The 18,790-nt window shown below is 37.2% G+C and overlaps 1 protein-coding gene across 1 annotated transcript in view; it reads left to right on the top strand.

Moving 5' to 3' along the window:
- rn (rotund) overlaps nucleotides 1–18,790 on the top strand; it is a 220,276-nt gene that overhangs the window by 49,747 nt on the left and 151,739 nt on the right. The window contains exons 2-3 of the mRNA XM_069506550.1: nucleotides 3,123–3,219; nucleotides 4,095–4,222. Coding sequence (XP_069362651.1) covers nucleotides 3,123–3,219; nucleotides 4,095–4,222 — 225 coding nt within the window. The remainder of the gene's footprint in view (nucleotides 1–3,122; nucleotides 3,220–4,094; nucleotides 4,223–18,790) is intronic.

The raw sequence follows: 18,790 nt of genomic DNA, 5'->3' as shown, positions 1-18,790 counted from the left end.
AACGGGTGAAGTTTTACCTAGACTTATAAAGATTATGCTAAAATTGTTAAAAAACTAAATTTGAAATTCAACGACAACCCACTTTAAACTTTACAGCTACGGTCCAGCCACCTCCTAAACCAACGATAGTTCCTAAAAATACCTAAATAACTTTATTATAATTATTACGAAGAAATATTTATTTTTATTTCTAAAATATAATAAAAATATAGACTTAAGTGTAAAAATTAACAAAAGAAAATCAAGAGAATACAATTATATTTGTAAAGTGTAAGTAAACAAGTGAACATTAGTGCCAATAAGTAATATGTCTGTGACATTATCGAATTCGAACCTGTTTTTGAAGAAGCAAATGAATTATCCAATGAAACGTGAATTTGAAGACTTTAGCAACGAAGAAAGCAAGGAAAGGAATGACAACTTCAGCGATGCGAACTCAGAAGCAAGTGATGTAGAAAATAATCCAAATGACGAAGTTAACACAGCACTGGATTACTCAGAAAATGCTTTGACTCTAAACCCTGTGGCAGATTTTATAAAAAAGGAATTCCTACCTGATTTAGATTTCGCGAATCCGTTTAGGAATCAAAGCTTAGCTTTTAAAGATGGCTTCCAAAATCGATCTCCGTTTCTCTTGCCCACTCAACTTTATAAGAGTTTTCTTGCGACTCTTGGTAAGAGAAGACGAAATATGGCTGATTGTTATTCTTTGTACTCAAGGAATATGCTGTTCTCTAATGGATTTAGTCTGGATACATCTGACGATGAAAACAATTTGGACAGAATCTCTAATTCGCCTGATGAGGTAACTGTATTATTGAAAAAGTATGATTAACATTCATAACAGCTGTATAGTAATGATTTAACAGCTGGATTCAGGCGGCGCAAAACTGTGGCGTGTGGGAGTCCTTACAAGAGACCTATGTCCAGCAGTGGACGTCTATCGGTTGATGATAGTGATGATGATGATTAACTAGATAAGACTAGATAAATTAGATAAGACTAGCTTAAGTTTAAGTTTTATTGTAATATTTTCATTAAATTTTAATTTCAGTCTTTTTATTTTGTGTATGTTTACGTACTAGCTAAGTATAATTTCTCTGTGAGAATTCTTATCTTCTATGTGATAGCCATACTGATAAGCAACATTTTTCTGTTTTCTTACTCTTGTGTTTATTTATACTTCAAGTACTTAAGTGTTGTACTACTTTTTAGTTATATTAACCTATTTTGATTTAATTTTTTGCATATTCCTATGTTATTCACTGTTTTATTACTGTAATATCGATCTACAATCTATTCACAGGCCTTCATAAATTAAAGATACTATATTATGTGTATTTAGCATTATTAGAAATCTGTATTGTGCATGTTCTTATTGTTCATTTATCACCTCAACCGATTGAAAAAAAGATCTAATAATATGAACAGGATATCTAGTGCATCTGATGGGATGATTAAATGTTGGGAAACGATCGACTCTAATTGTGGTCTAATTATTCACATGAATATACATTTCCTTATAGCGGTTCTTTGTTTTACATAATGTTATCATACTGTTGTGGAGTCTCATTATTTTTAAACTAATAGTTTAATGATTTTCCTAGCATTGTATTTTATTGGATAGTGAATATGAAAGTCCCTTATTTGACCCTTCTTCTTTTTCTTTCTTCTTTGGGGCTGTGCAGGATTTTGAATTCCCTGTATCAAGTGATACCGTCTCCTATCCATTGTGATCGTTACCAATTTTAGACTCCCGTGCCAAAACTTGTGGCTGTCAGGTCCAGCAGCACTTTCCTGATGGGAATATTAGAGTAGCTTCCTCAGGGTGTTCGATGTGTTTTTTAGGAGGATGTTACTTGACCCTTATTAACGTTTATTTTCATCTACATTCCGTCATGTTAGTAACTCAACTTGCAACATAATGTCTCGTTCTAATTTGAAAGCTATGACATGAGAGTTTTAATAATTTTTACTCTAGGGCAGAATTTATGCGATTAAATTCTAATTTTTATAGATATCGAAAGCGTAGTCTTGTCTGAAAATCATAAAAGCCACAGGATTTATTAAAATGGTTAAACATATTGAGCTTGAGTTAAACATACTGCCGTACTCAGAGTCGCTTGATCGTTACTTAAGTTTAGTTAAAACGAGACAGAGCTATAATCTCTCACATAAATCTGTCTCGTTTTAACTCAGTCTTCAGTAACGATTAGCGCCTCTGAGTGCGGCTGTCAGAGAATAATACTCAGGTCTATTAATTCCACAGTTACTGGTACACAAAAGCTTAAAGAGTTTATTTATATGATTAAACCATAAATGAGGAGATCCAGAGTAACCGACTTAGCTCAATAAGCTACGAAGCTAAAGTGTAAATCAATGGGCGGGGCACATAAAGTTCAAAGAACTGGTAGTCGTTGGGATTCCTAGGTGCTGAAACGGTGACCTCGCATCAGACAGCTCAGCGTTGATTTTCCACTAGGTAGACAGGTGACATGACGACTCCAAAAACCCAATAGAACAGAAAAATCAGAACCGGGGCCTGTGAAAGACTCTACAACCCCAGCGGCAAACTGTTATTAGAGCTATTACAAATTTTTTGCTGTTTTGGAAAATATTTAGTCTAACAATGGATATTAACGATTGACGGTGACGAAGACCCTTTTAAACACAACCTCTTAAGAACTTTTCACGTTAGACCGTGCTGGGCCCGAACTATTGCAGTTTCTGAGACACATAGTTGAAAATTTGTATGAGGTCACATTAGACCATGCCGTGTTCGAGTCATCGGAGCCTCGTCCGTGTTTCGTTTCTTCGTGTAAAATTTCAATCCGCGGATCGTCTAGTCTTAAGGACTATTCACGTTAGACCGTGCTGGGCCCGAGCTATGCAGCTTCCGGGACACATAGTTGGAAATTTGTATGAGGTCACATCAGACCGTGCCGTGTCCGTGTCATCGGAGCCTCGTCCGTGTTCCGTTTCTTCATATAAAATTTCAATCCGCGGATCGTCTACGCATCGGGTGTTTCTCAAACGTGGCACGGCTCCAGCCCGGTCTAGCATAAATCATCCTTTATTGTGTGTAGTTGTTCCACCATTGACCGATGCTCTTGTTCCAGAAGGCGGGCGCATCATCAGCGTTCGTGTGGAGCGGCGGGGGGGTCGGCGGGGGAGGGGGGCAGGAGCAGGCGGCCGCGCAGCCCGCCGCCGTGCCTTCTGGTAAGTCTCTACTTCTTCATCACCATCACCCGGCTGAGTTGTTGTGGGCTTTTCGCAGACCTGGGCGCGTTTGGAACCCTCGTAGCTTTAGTTTTATGTACCTATACCTACATAATTAATTATCACCATTACATACTCTTACAAATCCAAGAAATGCATTTCTGGCAAAATCTTCTCTATGTCAAGTAGCTTCTTTAAATTTCAAGTCCCAGCAGTTTAATCGATTTCGATGAAATTTGGTACTGAGTTAGCTTACATCCCGGGGAAAGATATATGTTACTTTTTATCCCGGAAAATTAATGAGTTCCCACGGGATTTTTAAAAAACCTAAATCTGGCGGAAGTAGTTCAGGGCATCATCCTAATTCAATTCCCGATAGGGGAATATAAAATAATTCAATTCCCGAATTGAATTCGGTACTCCACTTATAAGACCACTTTGCTCACCACTGCACCAGGCAGGTTATTAGATATATATACGTACCTATATGAATTTATGTTATAAAAGTAAACACACAAAACAACAAGTAGGTACATTAAAGCGAAAAAGAAAATGTAAATTCCAACTAAAAACTAACAAGAAACCGTCTAGCGCCTTAAGGAGCTTGAAATAATGTACCGCAAAAATCTAGTTAGAATAAAATACACTTTTAAAATCTTATATGAAATTCGTACGACCTTAAAGGTCCTATAGCTGATCCTCTCTGGTTTTTAGGGTTCCGTACCTCAAAAGGAAATTAGTAAGCCTCATAGGATCAGTATAAGCTGTGATAGCCGGGATCGAACCTCCGACCTCCGATTAGAAGGCGGACGTTCTAACCACTAGGCTATCACAGCTTATTCTTTGTTGAAGTAATATCTCTAAACTGTTCGCAGGTACATCAGGCGGCGGCGGGGCGCAAGGCCTAGTTCACTGGATGTCGGTGATGGCGGAGCACATGGGAGGGGGGCACCACGACCCCTCCCACTACGCGCTGCCACCCTGGAACAATGGGGGTGTCGATGTGAGTACATAATTACCTCATTAATTACACTAGTGCTGAAAATAATGTTAAATACATATCAAAAACTATATACCCAGCGTGTGCTACTACGCTAAAAAAGTGCCTAATGCATTGTTTAAAAAAAATCTTCAAAATCTTCGCATTATTGCCTTTCTAATGTAACTGGTTTGAAGACCATCGGTTGGATGGTTTCAGAGTCTATAACGTAACAGACATAGGTAGAAACATTTTTTGTCTTTAACCGACTTCAAAAAAGGAGGAGATTCACAATTCGTCGGGATCTTTTTTTATATGTGTACTAAAGGATGCCCGCGTCTTCGTCCGCGTGGATTTGGGTTTTTTGAATATCACGAGGGAACTCTTTAATTTTCCGGGATAAAAAGTAGCCCATGTCCGTCCCCGGGATGTAAGCTAACTGTGAAATTTCATCAAAATTGGTCAAACTGTTAGGCTGGTGAAAAGCTAGCAGATTGACAGACGGACGGACAGACAGACAGTGGATACTCATTTCGACCTATGGGCAGGTAGATGCTTAAGATTTTGGGGCCCATGTATGCCCACAATTTTATTGTAGAAAACGACGATGCTCGATTTAGACAAGAAAAAAATAAACAGTCATGTCTAGTGAAAAATATTATTACCTAAAAGTATAAAAATATTATAAAAGCATTAGCTTATGTTACCTTAGGGGTTGAATTTTCAAAAATCCTTTTTTAGCGGATGTCTACGTCATAATAGCTATCTGCATGCCAAATTTTAGCCCGATCCGTCCAGTAGCTTGAGCTGGGCGTTGATAGATCAGTCAGTCAGTCAATCCTTTTATATATTTAGATAAAAGATAAATATTTTTATATACATAGAAACATTTTTCGCAGCAACGATCCATTATCCTCGAACCCAAATCCGATGACAAAACGCAAGATCCCATTGAGGGGTAATTAATAAAGATTTGTCTCGGGCCCGAACACTCTGGCAACATTTTTACATTTCTTCCCACGATTTGCATGAACTAGATCATTTGCAAAAAAAAAAGAAAAGAAAAAAATGTTCACCGTACATACTAAGTAGACAAAAAAGAAAAAAAAACCTGTTTAGCGATTCTGAACGCATCATTACCACTATTTATACCGACTTAAAAAGGGTTACTGTCTGTTGCAATTTTTTGAAAACGTTTTCAATAGCGACGCCCGCGACGATGGTATGCAAATATTTTTTGGACAACCCTGTATGCTAGTCACTCGAAATTGAACTCTATTGTCATAATTATAACATTTTATTTGTTTAACACCACATTGATATTGTCATTAATTACATTAGAAATTGAACTTTGTTTTGATATTGTTAGAGTTGATTTCGTCTTTGATAACAACTGGATACATAGTTTTCATTGTATTCTTTCATATCGAATCTTAATTTTCCATTTATAAAGTTGATTTTTGATTGGCAGTTTTTGATGAATATATTAGGAATGACGGATTAGGCTAATGCAGTGCGATACTTTGATTAATCATTACCAATATTTCTTGAGGTCGGTTAGAGAGTATTTAATATTGTTCTCACGAGCAATATTTTTGCATAATTGTATGGGAAGATCTTGTCTGAGTTTAATATTATGGTGTCATTAAAATGCTATCATTTTTTATTACATTGAAATGGTATTTTTTGTGAATGGAATACATAATTTACTGTTGTCTTTTTCTGAATGGATCTCTAACATATTTTTTTTTAAATGCTAAGGAGGAATGAATATTTGAACTAAATTTTTTCGTATACATATACCTAAGTCCCGCAAATTGCTAATGCTCGTGGCCGCCATTATAGTGACGTCAGCACTAGACTGAAGTTTCGAGGTGATGGTATATTTTTATTTCGGCTGACGTCAAAATGACGTCATTTCGATGTTAATGAAACATGGTTCCAGCGCAATAGCAATTTGCGGGACTTATAGGAGCCGTGGAAATGGAAACGTTTTCTAAAGATACTTATTTTAGTTTTGAAAAATATTTTCCTTTTACCCAACCGAGTATCGAACTGAGGATCTTAATCATCAACCGTGCCAAGAGTCTTGCGTATCAGCATTATCAGCATTGATAACGAATATTCTCACCGACACAGTCGTGCGCGTGCGCGTAGAAAGTGCAGTGAATATCTTCACGCTATGATAACAGCTGCAAAGATCTCTCTTATCAGTCACTAGAAGATTCCTGTGATTTCTTCTGCATTTTTTAAAATATTTTTGTAACATTGTAGCTTGAATAATAATGTTAATAACGGGCAGGTATATCCACCATACTTTTAAAAATTATTAAAAAAAGATTATTTTTTTCAAATTCGGCTGATTTTTCCTCCCTGAGAGGTAGGTAGTTAGGGCATACATTCAAAAATACCACTTTACAAGATAATCAGTTATCTCCATAAATAAAATGAAAAAACGACTGACTGACATTAGAGTTCACACCACCTGGGTCTTAAAATTGAGATTTTGCATGTAGGTTGTCACTTGGCACCGATTCTAAGCACCACCTCATTTTAGAGTATTCGCACCCTCTTCTTACTATTGTAATATGGAAAGGACAGAAGCAGTTTGACATTTCTAAATTTAATTTTTAGATGGTAAAACCCGTGATTTTAGCACGCACTCGCGAACCTACTGTTTAAATTTGTATTGTGCACTAAAAAGAGTCTTTAAATGTGAAAGTCATGTTCCGTTCCTTTTTTAGCATTAGTAAAAAGAAAAGGATGCAGATACTCTAAATTTAGTTTAGAGAGAGACTAGAGAATCAGATAACCTTTAAACACCCACTAAGGAAGGATTAAAAAAAAATCAAATGAGCAAAGCCGGGCCAGGTAAGCTAAGTAACGCAAAGCAAAAAACATAAAATAATATCATCCCTTCGATTATTAAGGTGTGTAAACCTGCTTTAATTCTTTTAATTTTTTTTCTTGACAATAATGTAAGACGAAATTGAGATATTATTCATATCAACAACGCTTTATGAATGTATAAAAAAGGAATAAAATCGTAAATTTTTTTTGGTATTCGCTTTCGTAACAAAGAAGTGCGTTTCACACTACATAAGAATTAAAAAAACTGTCACTGCATGTTATTCTTGTAAAATGAGTGTTCCGTAATTTAAAAAAAATGTGATTTTTTCGTAAACGAGAAATTGGTCTCATATTTAGGTTTTTCAAAGAGGTCTCACTCAAATAATTCAAACATAGGGGTAATGGGTTTAACTTTTTAAAAAAACTCCTATACCCCTTCCAGATTAGCCCGCTTCCATCTTAGACTGCAGTCAAGGGCTAACTTGTATCTGAATTTAAAAAAAATATATTATATCAAGCAAAAAAAATCATTTCAGATTCAAGTTTCTAGTAGGTGAGCTTTTCAGATTTGTGACTTTTTAGCTTGAACATTTTTTGAATAAGACTTTTTTATTTATTTTTAGAAGAATATTAGCCATGTTAAATGCCTAATATTCCCCTTTCCTCTCCAACTAAGCGTCAAGCTTGTGCTAGCAGTAGGTACGACAATTAGTGCAACGGGCGGGGTTGGAACCGTCGACCTTTCGGTTTTCAGTCCACTCCCTTACCCGTTGAGCTATTAAGGCTCTTGGATAATAGACAGACAAGTGGACACTCAGGTAATAATAGTATACCTAAGTACCTATTCAGTTTTCATTTTTGCGTACGGAACTCTAAAAATAACAAAAAATCAAATAGTAATCTTACAATACCGCATTGATACATCAAAACACAATAAAAATGATATAGACGACGCCAAAAGTCACGGTTTTTTGAGTTACGAGAAAAAATTGCCAATATATACTTTGTTCTGTACCCTACTAACGATATTTTGATGACTGCATCCGATCCACAATAATGAAATGATAAAAAAGAGACAAAAAACATTGTTATAGAACGACTCTTGGGCGTAGGGTGCAGTCGCTATTTTATTAAGAAAAAACTTTCTAAGAAAATATAACGGTATTAACCTGGTATTAACAGACAGATTTACATACAAATCTTTGAGCCGGTGTAACTTTGAAACTACACATTTTTACGGAATATATGTAGTGTGTTTGAATATTTTATAATCTAAGGGCGTTTGTGCACTCATCCGTGTAATCATGGGTTCCGTAAAAATACGAATCGAATGAGTACATATTTGTTTGACGGCCACTTCGAAGAATTACGGATACGAACCGAATACCGAGTGCACAAAGGCGTGGTCGCTGTTAGATACTCGTATGGAAGTTGTTGGTGACAAAAATATAAAAAAAATTTGACAAACCACAGGTTTACACATAGGTGCTGCACACACTTATGCATATAGGTTTTCTTACGATGTTTTCCTTTAACAATAATAATTGTTTAGAATGCTCATAGCTGCTATAAGATAGAAGTGCATGCCTCGGATCGAAACCCAGACCCACCGAAATGTGTCAAAGACTTTATACTAAGTTATCACCGCTTAAAAAATTTAAAAATGGCACGTCATCCCATTTAAGGTGACGCAGTACGATCGACCGAAATTGGCAGCGCACGTGGGTAAACTGTTTGCTTTTCACTTGATATTGTATGAGAAAGGTGAGAGGCACGATGATTTTCACCGAAATCAAGCGCGTGAAAAGGGTTTAGGAAAAGTATTTTTGAGAAAAAACTACTGAATTTATGTTTACAAAGTATAGTTATTTCAACTAATGAAAAAATATTGTTTATTTATTCATTATAGCATTTTCATATCCCTAATCTTATTTATTTACGCCCAAGGTTGTCATAAATTTAGTGTTAAAATAGGAATATTTTGAGGCTCGTAACTTTTAAATCAATATTTTTTCCAATGTTTTATATATCAATAAACCTAGATAATGACGAGATAAATCGATATAATTCTTAGTTTTGTGCGTACAATATCGAATATTGTTGTATTTTCCCTCCTACGTTTGTATGAAGAAACACCATCCTGAGCCCTCTTAATGATATGTATCAAACATATTTATCTACATCATTATTTCCCGGTCAAAGTTATTACTAACGATTCACAATAATTAGCGTTCACACAGAAAAAGGTGCATTACCAATCAGTCAAGCGTCAAAAATCGATTGAAAAATCGCACAATGCAAGCCCAACCGAGTGAAAAATCGGTGATGTCTTAATTACTAAACGTCAAAATCGATTACGCGCATAAGCATATTTGAATAAGACATATCGCCTGATCATTTATTACAATCGTTTGGCACAATCGATTCGGGAAAGAGTTGTACCGGGTATTGTCTATTTTACCCCAACTTTTTGTTTGATCGAATCGCTTAATTGTCTTGTCCATTGCTTGTTTGGTTCGTGTAACTGTTCATAATTATTGTGTAATTGAGAAATGAACAGCGTTTATGAAGGGTCGTGATTAGGGTTGCTAACTTTCGTTTAAAATTTTAAAGTGGAAATTAATCTGCTTTAAAATTTTACAATTATAAGGATTTCCTTTATATTTTCCAGGTTTATCTTTGTTAACAAGTATGTGTTGTGTATTAGTTTGAAAGGCAGTAAGATGGCTCTGTTTTTTGATTTCATTCTATGAGTAAGATTATGCACAGTGCTATCCTAAGTATTTCTGGAAATCATAAAAGTCTCGCGGGCTTTTTAAATCCACGTGAAATAAGTCACGGGCATCATTTAATCAAATACATTCAAGTGTACGAAATAGCTGTAAATAGTTGCAACCCGGTTTGATCGTCATTCACTATTTTCATCCTACGATTTTTAGGTAGAATGTGCTTGAAAACGATCTTCGTGTAAGATATTCGTCTAGTTTAAAAAATTATATTCTTTTTAGCGTCGGCAACCCTAGCTGTGATCCAAATTCATGCATTTGTCTGAGTCTCAGATTTCACGGCTGATTGGGCATAGATGTGTAATTTTTAATATTAATTATATTATGTCCAGGTGCAAGGGTTGGGTTTGAATATTCACGCCTGTCCGGGTTGATTTTAGCCGGGAGCGGGGTTGTTTGTCTGTTTTTAAATCCTACTGTCTTATAGGCAAGCGTAGGGAGATTTTTGAAACTCGCTCTGTATACAAAATACAAAATGAGTTTCAAAAAGCCTCAATAGCTCAACCGGTAAAGGAGTGGACTGAAAACCGAAAGGTCGACGGTACAAACACCGCCCGTTGCACTATTGTCGTACCTACTCCTAGCACAAGCTTGACGCTTAGTTGGAGAGGTAAAGGGAATATTAGACATTTAACATGGCTAATATTCTTTTAAAAAAACTCACTCTGTATTTTGTATTCAAGGTTTTTTATCCACACGCATATTTCTGCCTTAGAGGAACTCAAAATAGTAGTTGTGTGCAGAAACCCGTATTAATTCCCTATTTTCAAACCTGCATTTTACCCCCAAGGGGGTAAAGTACGGGTTTGAAATATTATGTTTAGTTCACGCACAGGGAGTTGCGGGCGTACGCTAGTTAATCTATTAAATCTGTATATATAAAATTCAAAGTCCTGACTGACTGACTTATATATCAACGCACAGCGTAAACCGCTGGTCCTAGAGACATGAAGTTTTGTGTGTTCACACGGACGTGAGTCGTCGTGAGCATAAGGTAGTTTCTTATTACAGGAGATATGCGAGCTATAAAAGTGCTAGAAAGTGTCAAAGAACTACTATAATTATACTAGCCGCCCGCGACTTCGTCCGCGTGGATTTAAGTTTTCCGAAATCCCGTGGGAACTCGTTAATTTTCCGGAATAAAAAGTAGCCTATGTGCTAATCCAGGGTATAGTCTATCTCCATTCCAAATTTCAGCCAAATCCGTTCAGTAGTTTTTGCGTGAAGGAGTAACAAACATACACACACACATACAAACTTTCGCCTTTATAATATTAGTCGGATAATTCCTTTCTATCTTAGAGCCACTCTAAGTATGTAAGTGTACAGGAAACTGTACCAATATTAATTGCGCACCGACAAATAAAAGAGAACAATAGAAACAAAATGTATCTCCTACAATAAACAAGGAAATTAACCGTACACTAGGGTGTTCACAATTAATCCGCTAAATTAGACGTGTCCCAGCTAAAATCGATTACGAACCCAATGGTCAAGACAGGGACGGATTGAGGTGTTCTTTCTTAAGGCTGTCGTCCACTACGCTCGCTGAAATGAGTCGACTAGACTAGAGATTATATAATTTTAACATGTTACTATTTAAATATTAGCTGATGCCCGCGACTTCGTACGCGTGGATTTAGGTTTTTAAAAATCCCCTGGGAACTCTTTCATTTTCCGGGATAAAAATATAGTAGCATATGTCACTCTCCAGGTCTTAAACTATATACCCATGCAAAAAATCACGTCAATCCGTTGTTCCGTTGCGACGTGATTGAAGGACAAACCAACAAACAAACACACTTTCGCATTTATAATAGGGGTAGTGATTAACATGTTACTATTTAAATATAGCCAAATTCAAAATTATAAAAAAAACTAGCTGACGCCCGCAACTTCGTCCGCGTGGATTTAGATTTCTCAAAATCCCGTGGGAACTCTTTGATTTTCCAGGATATAAATAAAATAGCCTATGTGGTTATCTAAGGTATAATCTATCTCAAAGTTTCAAAGTTCAGCCATATCTGTCCAGTAGTTCTTGCGTGAAAGAGTAACAAACATACACAAACTGAAAGAAAAAGATGAACTATCAAGCGTCAACTACTAGTTCTACTACTCATCATCATCACCAACCCATCGCAGGCTCATCACAGAGTACGGGTCTCCTCTCAGTATGAGAAGAGTTTTGGCCACAGTCTACCACGCTGCCTGGCCAGATCCGAATTGGCAGACTTTACAGACCTTTGAAAACTTTATGAAGAACTCTCAGGCATGCAGGTTTCTTCACAATATTTTTCATTACTGTTAAAGCAAGTGATTATTAAATACTTCGAGAAATGTCTTAACCACGAGGCTATCACCACTTTTTTATCACTAGTATCTACCCTGCCCAATTTGTTACCTAGAACCGGCCCTGTGTCGAGGCTAAAATCGATTAGGAGCCGAAACTCGCAATTCGCAACGACTCTGCGTCTCGGCCAAGATAAACATGCCAGACTTTTTTTTCGTTACGGCAAAGACATTAACCAAGGATGCGATACGAGTGACCACGCGTCATGATTTAGTGGGGCTGTCCTGTTTTCTTTTAATTTTCTTGCTCATTACAATATTACTGACTGGCAATTTAGATACTGGTAGGTAATTAAGATATTATATTGATAATTTTCTGATGTTTACTTTGTTTTAAAAACATTGATTTTTATAAATAACTAGCTTATGCTCGCGACTTCGTCCGCGTGGACTACACAAATTTCAAACCCCTATTTCACAAATCAATTTGAAATTTTCAAAAATCCTTTCTTAGCTGATGCCTACATAAATAGAGATTTCAGCTCGATCCATCGAGTAGTTTGAGCTGTGCGTTGATAGATCTTTCAGTCAGTCACTCAGTCAGTCACCATTTCCTTTTATAAGTATATTTAGACTAGATGATACCCGCGACTTTATTCGTGTGTATTTAGAATTTCTTTAAATCCCGTGGGAACGCTCTGATTTTTTTATGGATACAATTATCCAGTTCCAGATGTAAGCTATCTCTGTACCTTTCGTGAAAGTCAGTTAAACGGATGTACCGTGAAAAGTAACTGACACAGACATACACAAACAGGCACACACATTTTCACATTTATGTTATGAGTGTGGATAATTCCGATTTTATTCAAATAGAAAAAAATTTACTTTTAAACTAAGTAATCCGCACTAATCACGGAGTAGTGGTACTAATATATCCATCTATACTTCTATACTAATAAATAAAATTGAAGTGTCTGTCTGTAATTTCGAAATAACTACCTCAAATTAAACTCATGTCGTTATTCGAACTATACCATAACTGAATCACACGTTTTTAAAATTTTGTCTGTCTGTCTGTCAAATAGCCCATTCTTCGGGACGGCTGAAATTATTTTGAAGGAAATTTCATGGACAATTAAAAGATTGACCAAGGAGTAACATAGGCTATTTTTTAACAGATTTTCAAAAGAATAGGAGTTGTGTTTTTCTACCTATGTACGCCGAAATCTCTGAGATTTCTGAACCGATTTGCGTAACTTTTTTTTAATTGATAGAGAAACTTTGCGATATTGTCCCACAAAAAATTTGGATTCCAAATCCTGATGCTGCAGGGAATTTGGCCACCAAAACTGATGGTATTTAGAAACTGACAGTTATAATTTGGAGGTACTTACACCAAGTAAAAACTTTATTGTTGAACTTGGAAAATCAAAACTTCTCACGGGATTTTTAAAAACCTAAATCCACGCGGGTGAGGCCGCGGGCATCATCTAGTAAGTACTATAATCTACTACAATATTATAAATACAAAAGTGTACCTGTCTGTCTGTCTGCTAGCTTTCATAGTCCATCTGTCTAACCGTTTTTGATTAATTTGAGTACAGAGATAGTTTGCATCCGAGTGTCAGACATAGGGTACTTTTTATCCCTTAAAATCAAAGAGTTCCCATGGGATTTATAAAAACCTAAATTCACGCGGAAGAAGTCGCAAGCATCGGCTAGTTATATCTATTTTAAAGAGATACTAGACGTAGGCTTATAAGAAAATATTTCACACAAAAATCAATCCGCCAAACATTTTCCTTATCGCCAATGGTCACCCTACTCCCGATGTCATTAGACCTTGCGAGGGGGCGTCATTACGGCGATGAGTAGAGCGACCATTAATCTTCCTGGACCGGTCTCTTGGCTGTCAAAATTGTGGCCACCGTCCTACCATAGATATGTGTAACGCACGTGTCGAAGTGGCTTAAACCAGATATTGAGACAATTTAATATTAAGTTTTGTCCCTTGTCTCTATTCTAGACTGCTTAGTAGGTCCAGTGGAAAGCTTATTCGAATTTAAGTGGGCCTACACGAAATTAACTCGTAGCTTTAGTTTTAAGTTTACGTAAATTTTATCACCAATAAATACATCTTACAATAATTCAACAATTATTGACAGTCAATAAGTGTACAATGGTACCCAATTTAAATAAATGATTTCACTTTTTACTTTGAATATTTCTTATTTTAATAATTTTTATTTTTCGATTAACTCCGGCAGTATTAACTTTAAAATTGACTGCTGCAAAGTTTGCGTTTACTCATTCACGTAAAAACGGCCTAACGGATTTGGATAAGAATGGAGATACTTAGATTACACCCTGGATTAACACATAGGCTACTTTTTATCCCGGAAAATTTCAAAAAATGTAAATCCACGCGGATGAAGTTGCGGGCATCAGCTAGTCCAGCCAATCACACCTTCGAGTGCAGTGTGATAATTAAATCTTGAGTTTGTGCAGAATCTTCCTATTCAGAGTTATGCTACTTCGTTTGTGAGGGTGCCAGTGTACCATTGTTCGTAACATGTCCGTTGTTTCACCAGAATAGAGTGGAATTGAATGTTATTAATATTGCTAATGACTTGGACGGATCTGATTATGTCTTGGCAATAGGATTTTCTATTCGGCTGAGTTTCGGGCTCGGGGTAATGCCGAGTTGCCAAACGTCGTGTTGGAAATATTGATGGTGTGCTTTGTTTCACTTTAGCACTTCTACAACTGCTATTTTCTATTTTGTATTGTGCTTATACTATGTACTGTGAAAGCCTAGTACGGTTAGGACGTCCGCCTCCTAATACGAGGTCAGGGCACGCACCTTTGACTTTTCGGAATTATGTGCGTTTTAAGTAATTAAATATCACTTGTTTTAACGGTAAAGGAATACATCTTGAGGAACCTGCTTGCCAGAGAGTTCTCCATAATGTTCTCAAAGGTGTGTGAAATCCGCCAATCCGCCCTTTGCCAGCGTGATAGATTATTGCCAACCCTTATCACTCTGAGAGGAGACCCATGCTCTGTAGTGAGCTGGCGAGCGGTTGCTCATCATGATGATGTTGATGACCATTATGCATCGCCATTTTGTGATTAATAGAGAATCTGATGCACAGAGAGACAAATATGAAACTATGGATTAGATTCTGGTTGAGTTATTCTCGTATCTATATACGAGAATAACTCAACCAGAATCTAAAAGCTCGCAAAGAATCATTGCACCATATAGTACCATAGAGGTAGGTTGTTTTATGAATGACTTCTCATTAAAGAATTAAGTAAAGACCACCATCTAAGTGTGGGAAATTATCAAATTATCCCTTTTAGGGTTCCGTATCTCCAGAGAAATAAAAGAACCCTTAGCGCAGTGTAGGGCGACCTCCAGCCCGCTGGACCGATGACCTGAAGAAGGTGGCGTGGTGGATGAGGAAGGCGGAGGACCGTGTTTGGTGGCGTGCTCTTGGAAAGGCCTATGTCCAGCAGTGGACGCATACAGGCTGATGAATTGGATTGCATAGGATCACCTTATCTGTCTGTCTCTCAAGACCCTCAGGAGTGACTTGATATGGCCAAGGAAGCAGAGAGAAAAGACCTTGTAAGGAGTCAAGAAGGCGCCCTGGGTAGGGTTGTCAGGTCGCCAAACCTTATAGCCGGACAGATCAGCCAGTTTGGCCGGACATTTGGGTAGATAGGCCGGACACCCTACGCACGTTTCGGCCCATATAACCGCGAGGTTGGTGGGGACATGGGTGGGTGTGGGTTGTCTCTCAAGAACCGTCAAGGGAATCATCACTACCCCTATTATAAATGCGAAAGTGTGTTGTTTGTTGGTTTGTCCTTCAATCACGTCGCAACGGAGCAAAGGACGTGATTTTTTGCATGGGTATAGTTTGAGACCTGGAGAGTGACATAGGCTACTTTTTATCCCGGAAAATCAAAAAGATCCCACGGGATTTTTATAAACCAAAATCCACGAGTACGAAGTCGTGGGCATCAGCTAGTAACCTATGAGTCCCGTTGACCTAGAATTATGAAATTTCGCAGGTATCAAAGTCTAGCACAAGTAAAGAGAAAAATCCGAAAACCGTGAATTTGTAGTTAGGTATATGACAAAAAAGTGTTATTTTTTGTACGATGGTATGGAATTCTTCTTGTACGAGTCCGACTCGCACTTGACCGGATAAAAAAAAAACTATAATAGGGTAAATTACTCGTACATGTATATTAAAGAACGTGTTCTGCCTGGCAATGCATGTAGGATGCGACTCATTAAAATATTTCTTTCTTATTTTATATAAAACATTTCTTTTTTACTTCTTATTTTAGAATAACTAGCCTATGCCCGCGACTTGGTCCGCGAAGACTACTTGTTTTACCCCTTTAGGGATTGAATTTTCAAAATTCCTTTCTTTGCGGATGTCTACGTCATAATAGAAATAGCATAGCTTCATGCCCAGCCCGATCTGTCCAGTAGTTTGAGCTTTGCGTTGAAAGATATGCGTTGATTGCTTGTTGTCAAAGGTGTGTAAAGTCTGCCAATCCGCACTGGGCCAGCGTGGCAGACTGAAGCCTAAACCCTTCTCATTCTGAGAGACCTGTCCTCAGTAGCGGGCCGGGCGGCGATGCAATGATGGGTTAATCATGACTGCAATGGGGATGATGACAAGGTCAAAATTTTTTTTTTTGTAATTATTAAATGGAGGGTCTTTCAAAATTCGTAAAACCCATTCGCTGCTAGATTTAAGTTTGCTAACCATTTTTAATTATCGATTTAACTAAAAAAGTACGTCAGTGTATAATATGCCGTCACATTTGTATATTATTGGTACAAGCTCCCATACTAAGCGATAAAAAGTCGCTGATTTGACTAGTAGGTAGTCGTCATCTCTATTTTAGGAGTCGTAAACGCACCCTTAAGCTAGAGATAAGCTGTGATAGCCTAGTGGTTAGGACGTCCGCCTTCTAATCGGAGGTTGGGGGTTCGGTCCCGGGCACGCACCTCTAACTTTTCGGAGTAATGTGCGTTTTAACTAATTAAATATCACTTGCTTTAACGGTGAAGGAAAACATCGTGAGGAAACCTGCATACCTGAGAGTTCTTCATGTTCTCAAAGGTGTGTGAAGTCTACCAATACGCATATGGCCAGCGTGGTAGACCATGGCCAAAACCCTTCTCACTCTGAGAGGAGATCCGTGCTTTGTAGTGAGCCGGTGATGGGTTGATGATGATGATGATGAAACGCACCCTTGTCTCTGTGTAAATGTACTTATCATTTGGTAGTTCGTTCGTCCCCTCGTTTTCAAAATTCGAGTCAGGGAAGACGGATCCGTCAACGTCATTCGCAGTGACGCCCTCTAGACTCAGACGTTTACGTTTATCGAGAAATCCAAGGAAGCAAAGCTTTTTTTTTTTTTTTTTTTTTTTTTTTTTTTCTTCTTCGTGCCTTCTCCATAAACGTGACACTGCCGAAACACTCTGTGCCCAGCTGGCACACCTAAAAGCCAATAATTGGGAATTGAATTGAAAGCTTTTTTTTAATTAATTTCTTTATTTTAACTAAATAAGTGTGAGTACTTACATTTTTGGAATGCACTTCCGGTCGAAATAAGACGCTCCAAATCGCTGGCAATCTTTAAAAACCGTGTCAAGAAACACTATCTGTCACTGTAGATTTTCTGCCATAACTATATGTACAGTTAGCTATGTAGTATGTATTATTTATTTAATTATACTATATTGATTTTATATAGTATTTATATACATGTATATTGTATATATTATATTATATTTTATAGTATGTACCAATTAGAGTGTATGTGTTTATATATACCTATATATATTTATATATATATTATATTTATAGCTACATTGCGACTCCCCGTCTTACAGTTCTATAAGTTCTTAAATATGGGTTGCCTGGAAGAGATCACTTTAGTGATAAGGTCGCCCTTTGTTTTTTAAGTGTATCCTGTATTCTTACTCTCTGTAAATCTATTAACAATAAAGTTATTTTAAATTAAATTAAATTAAATTTTTCAGCTTGACATACTGAAATTCACTCGAGTTTATATGGATGTTGCACATAACTACCCATATTATAAAAGCGAGAGTGTGTTTGTTTATTGGTTTGTCCTTCAATCACGTTGCAACGGAGGAACAGATCGACGTGATTTTTGCATGGATATAGCTAAAGACCTGGAGAGTGACATAGGCTACTTTTTATACCAGAAAATCAAAGAGTTCCCACGGGATTTTTAAAAAAGCTAAATCCTACCTCTTTCTCTTTACCAAATCCATTATATTCATCCATTATATTTGTTGTAATAAAGCTTTATACTACTACTAGCTTACGCTCGCGACTTCGTCCGCTTGGACTACACAAATTTCAAACCCCAATTTCACCCCAATTTCAGCCCGATCCGTCCAGTAGTCAAACTACTGGACGGATCGGGCTGAAATTTGGCTGTGCGTTGATAGATTAGTCAGTCAGTCAGTCAGTCACCTTTTCGTTTTATATATTAAGATTACGGTTTCCGACATGATAGGATACAAACTTTTAACCGGGAATGTAACCAACATATCCGGATCCGGATAAAGCTAATGTCGCGTCAGTATAATCTGTGA

This window comes from Maniola hyperantus, chromosome 23, assembly GCF_902806685.2.
Source record: "Maniola hyperantus chromosome 23, iAphHyp1.2, whole genome shotgun sequence".
In the NCBI taxonomy this organism is placed as follows: Eukaryota; Metazoa; Arthropoda; class Insecta; order Lepidoptera; family Nymphalidae; genus Maniola; species Maniola hyperantus.
This window is presented reverse-complemented; position numbering and strand designations above follow the sequence as displayed.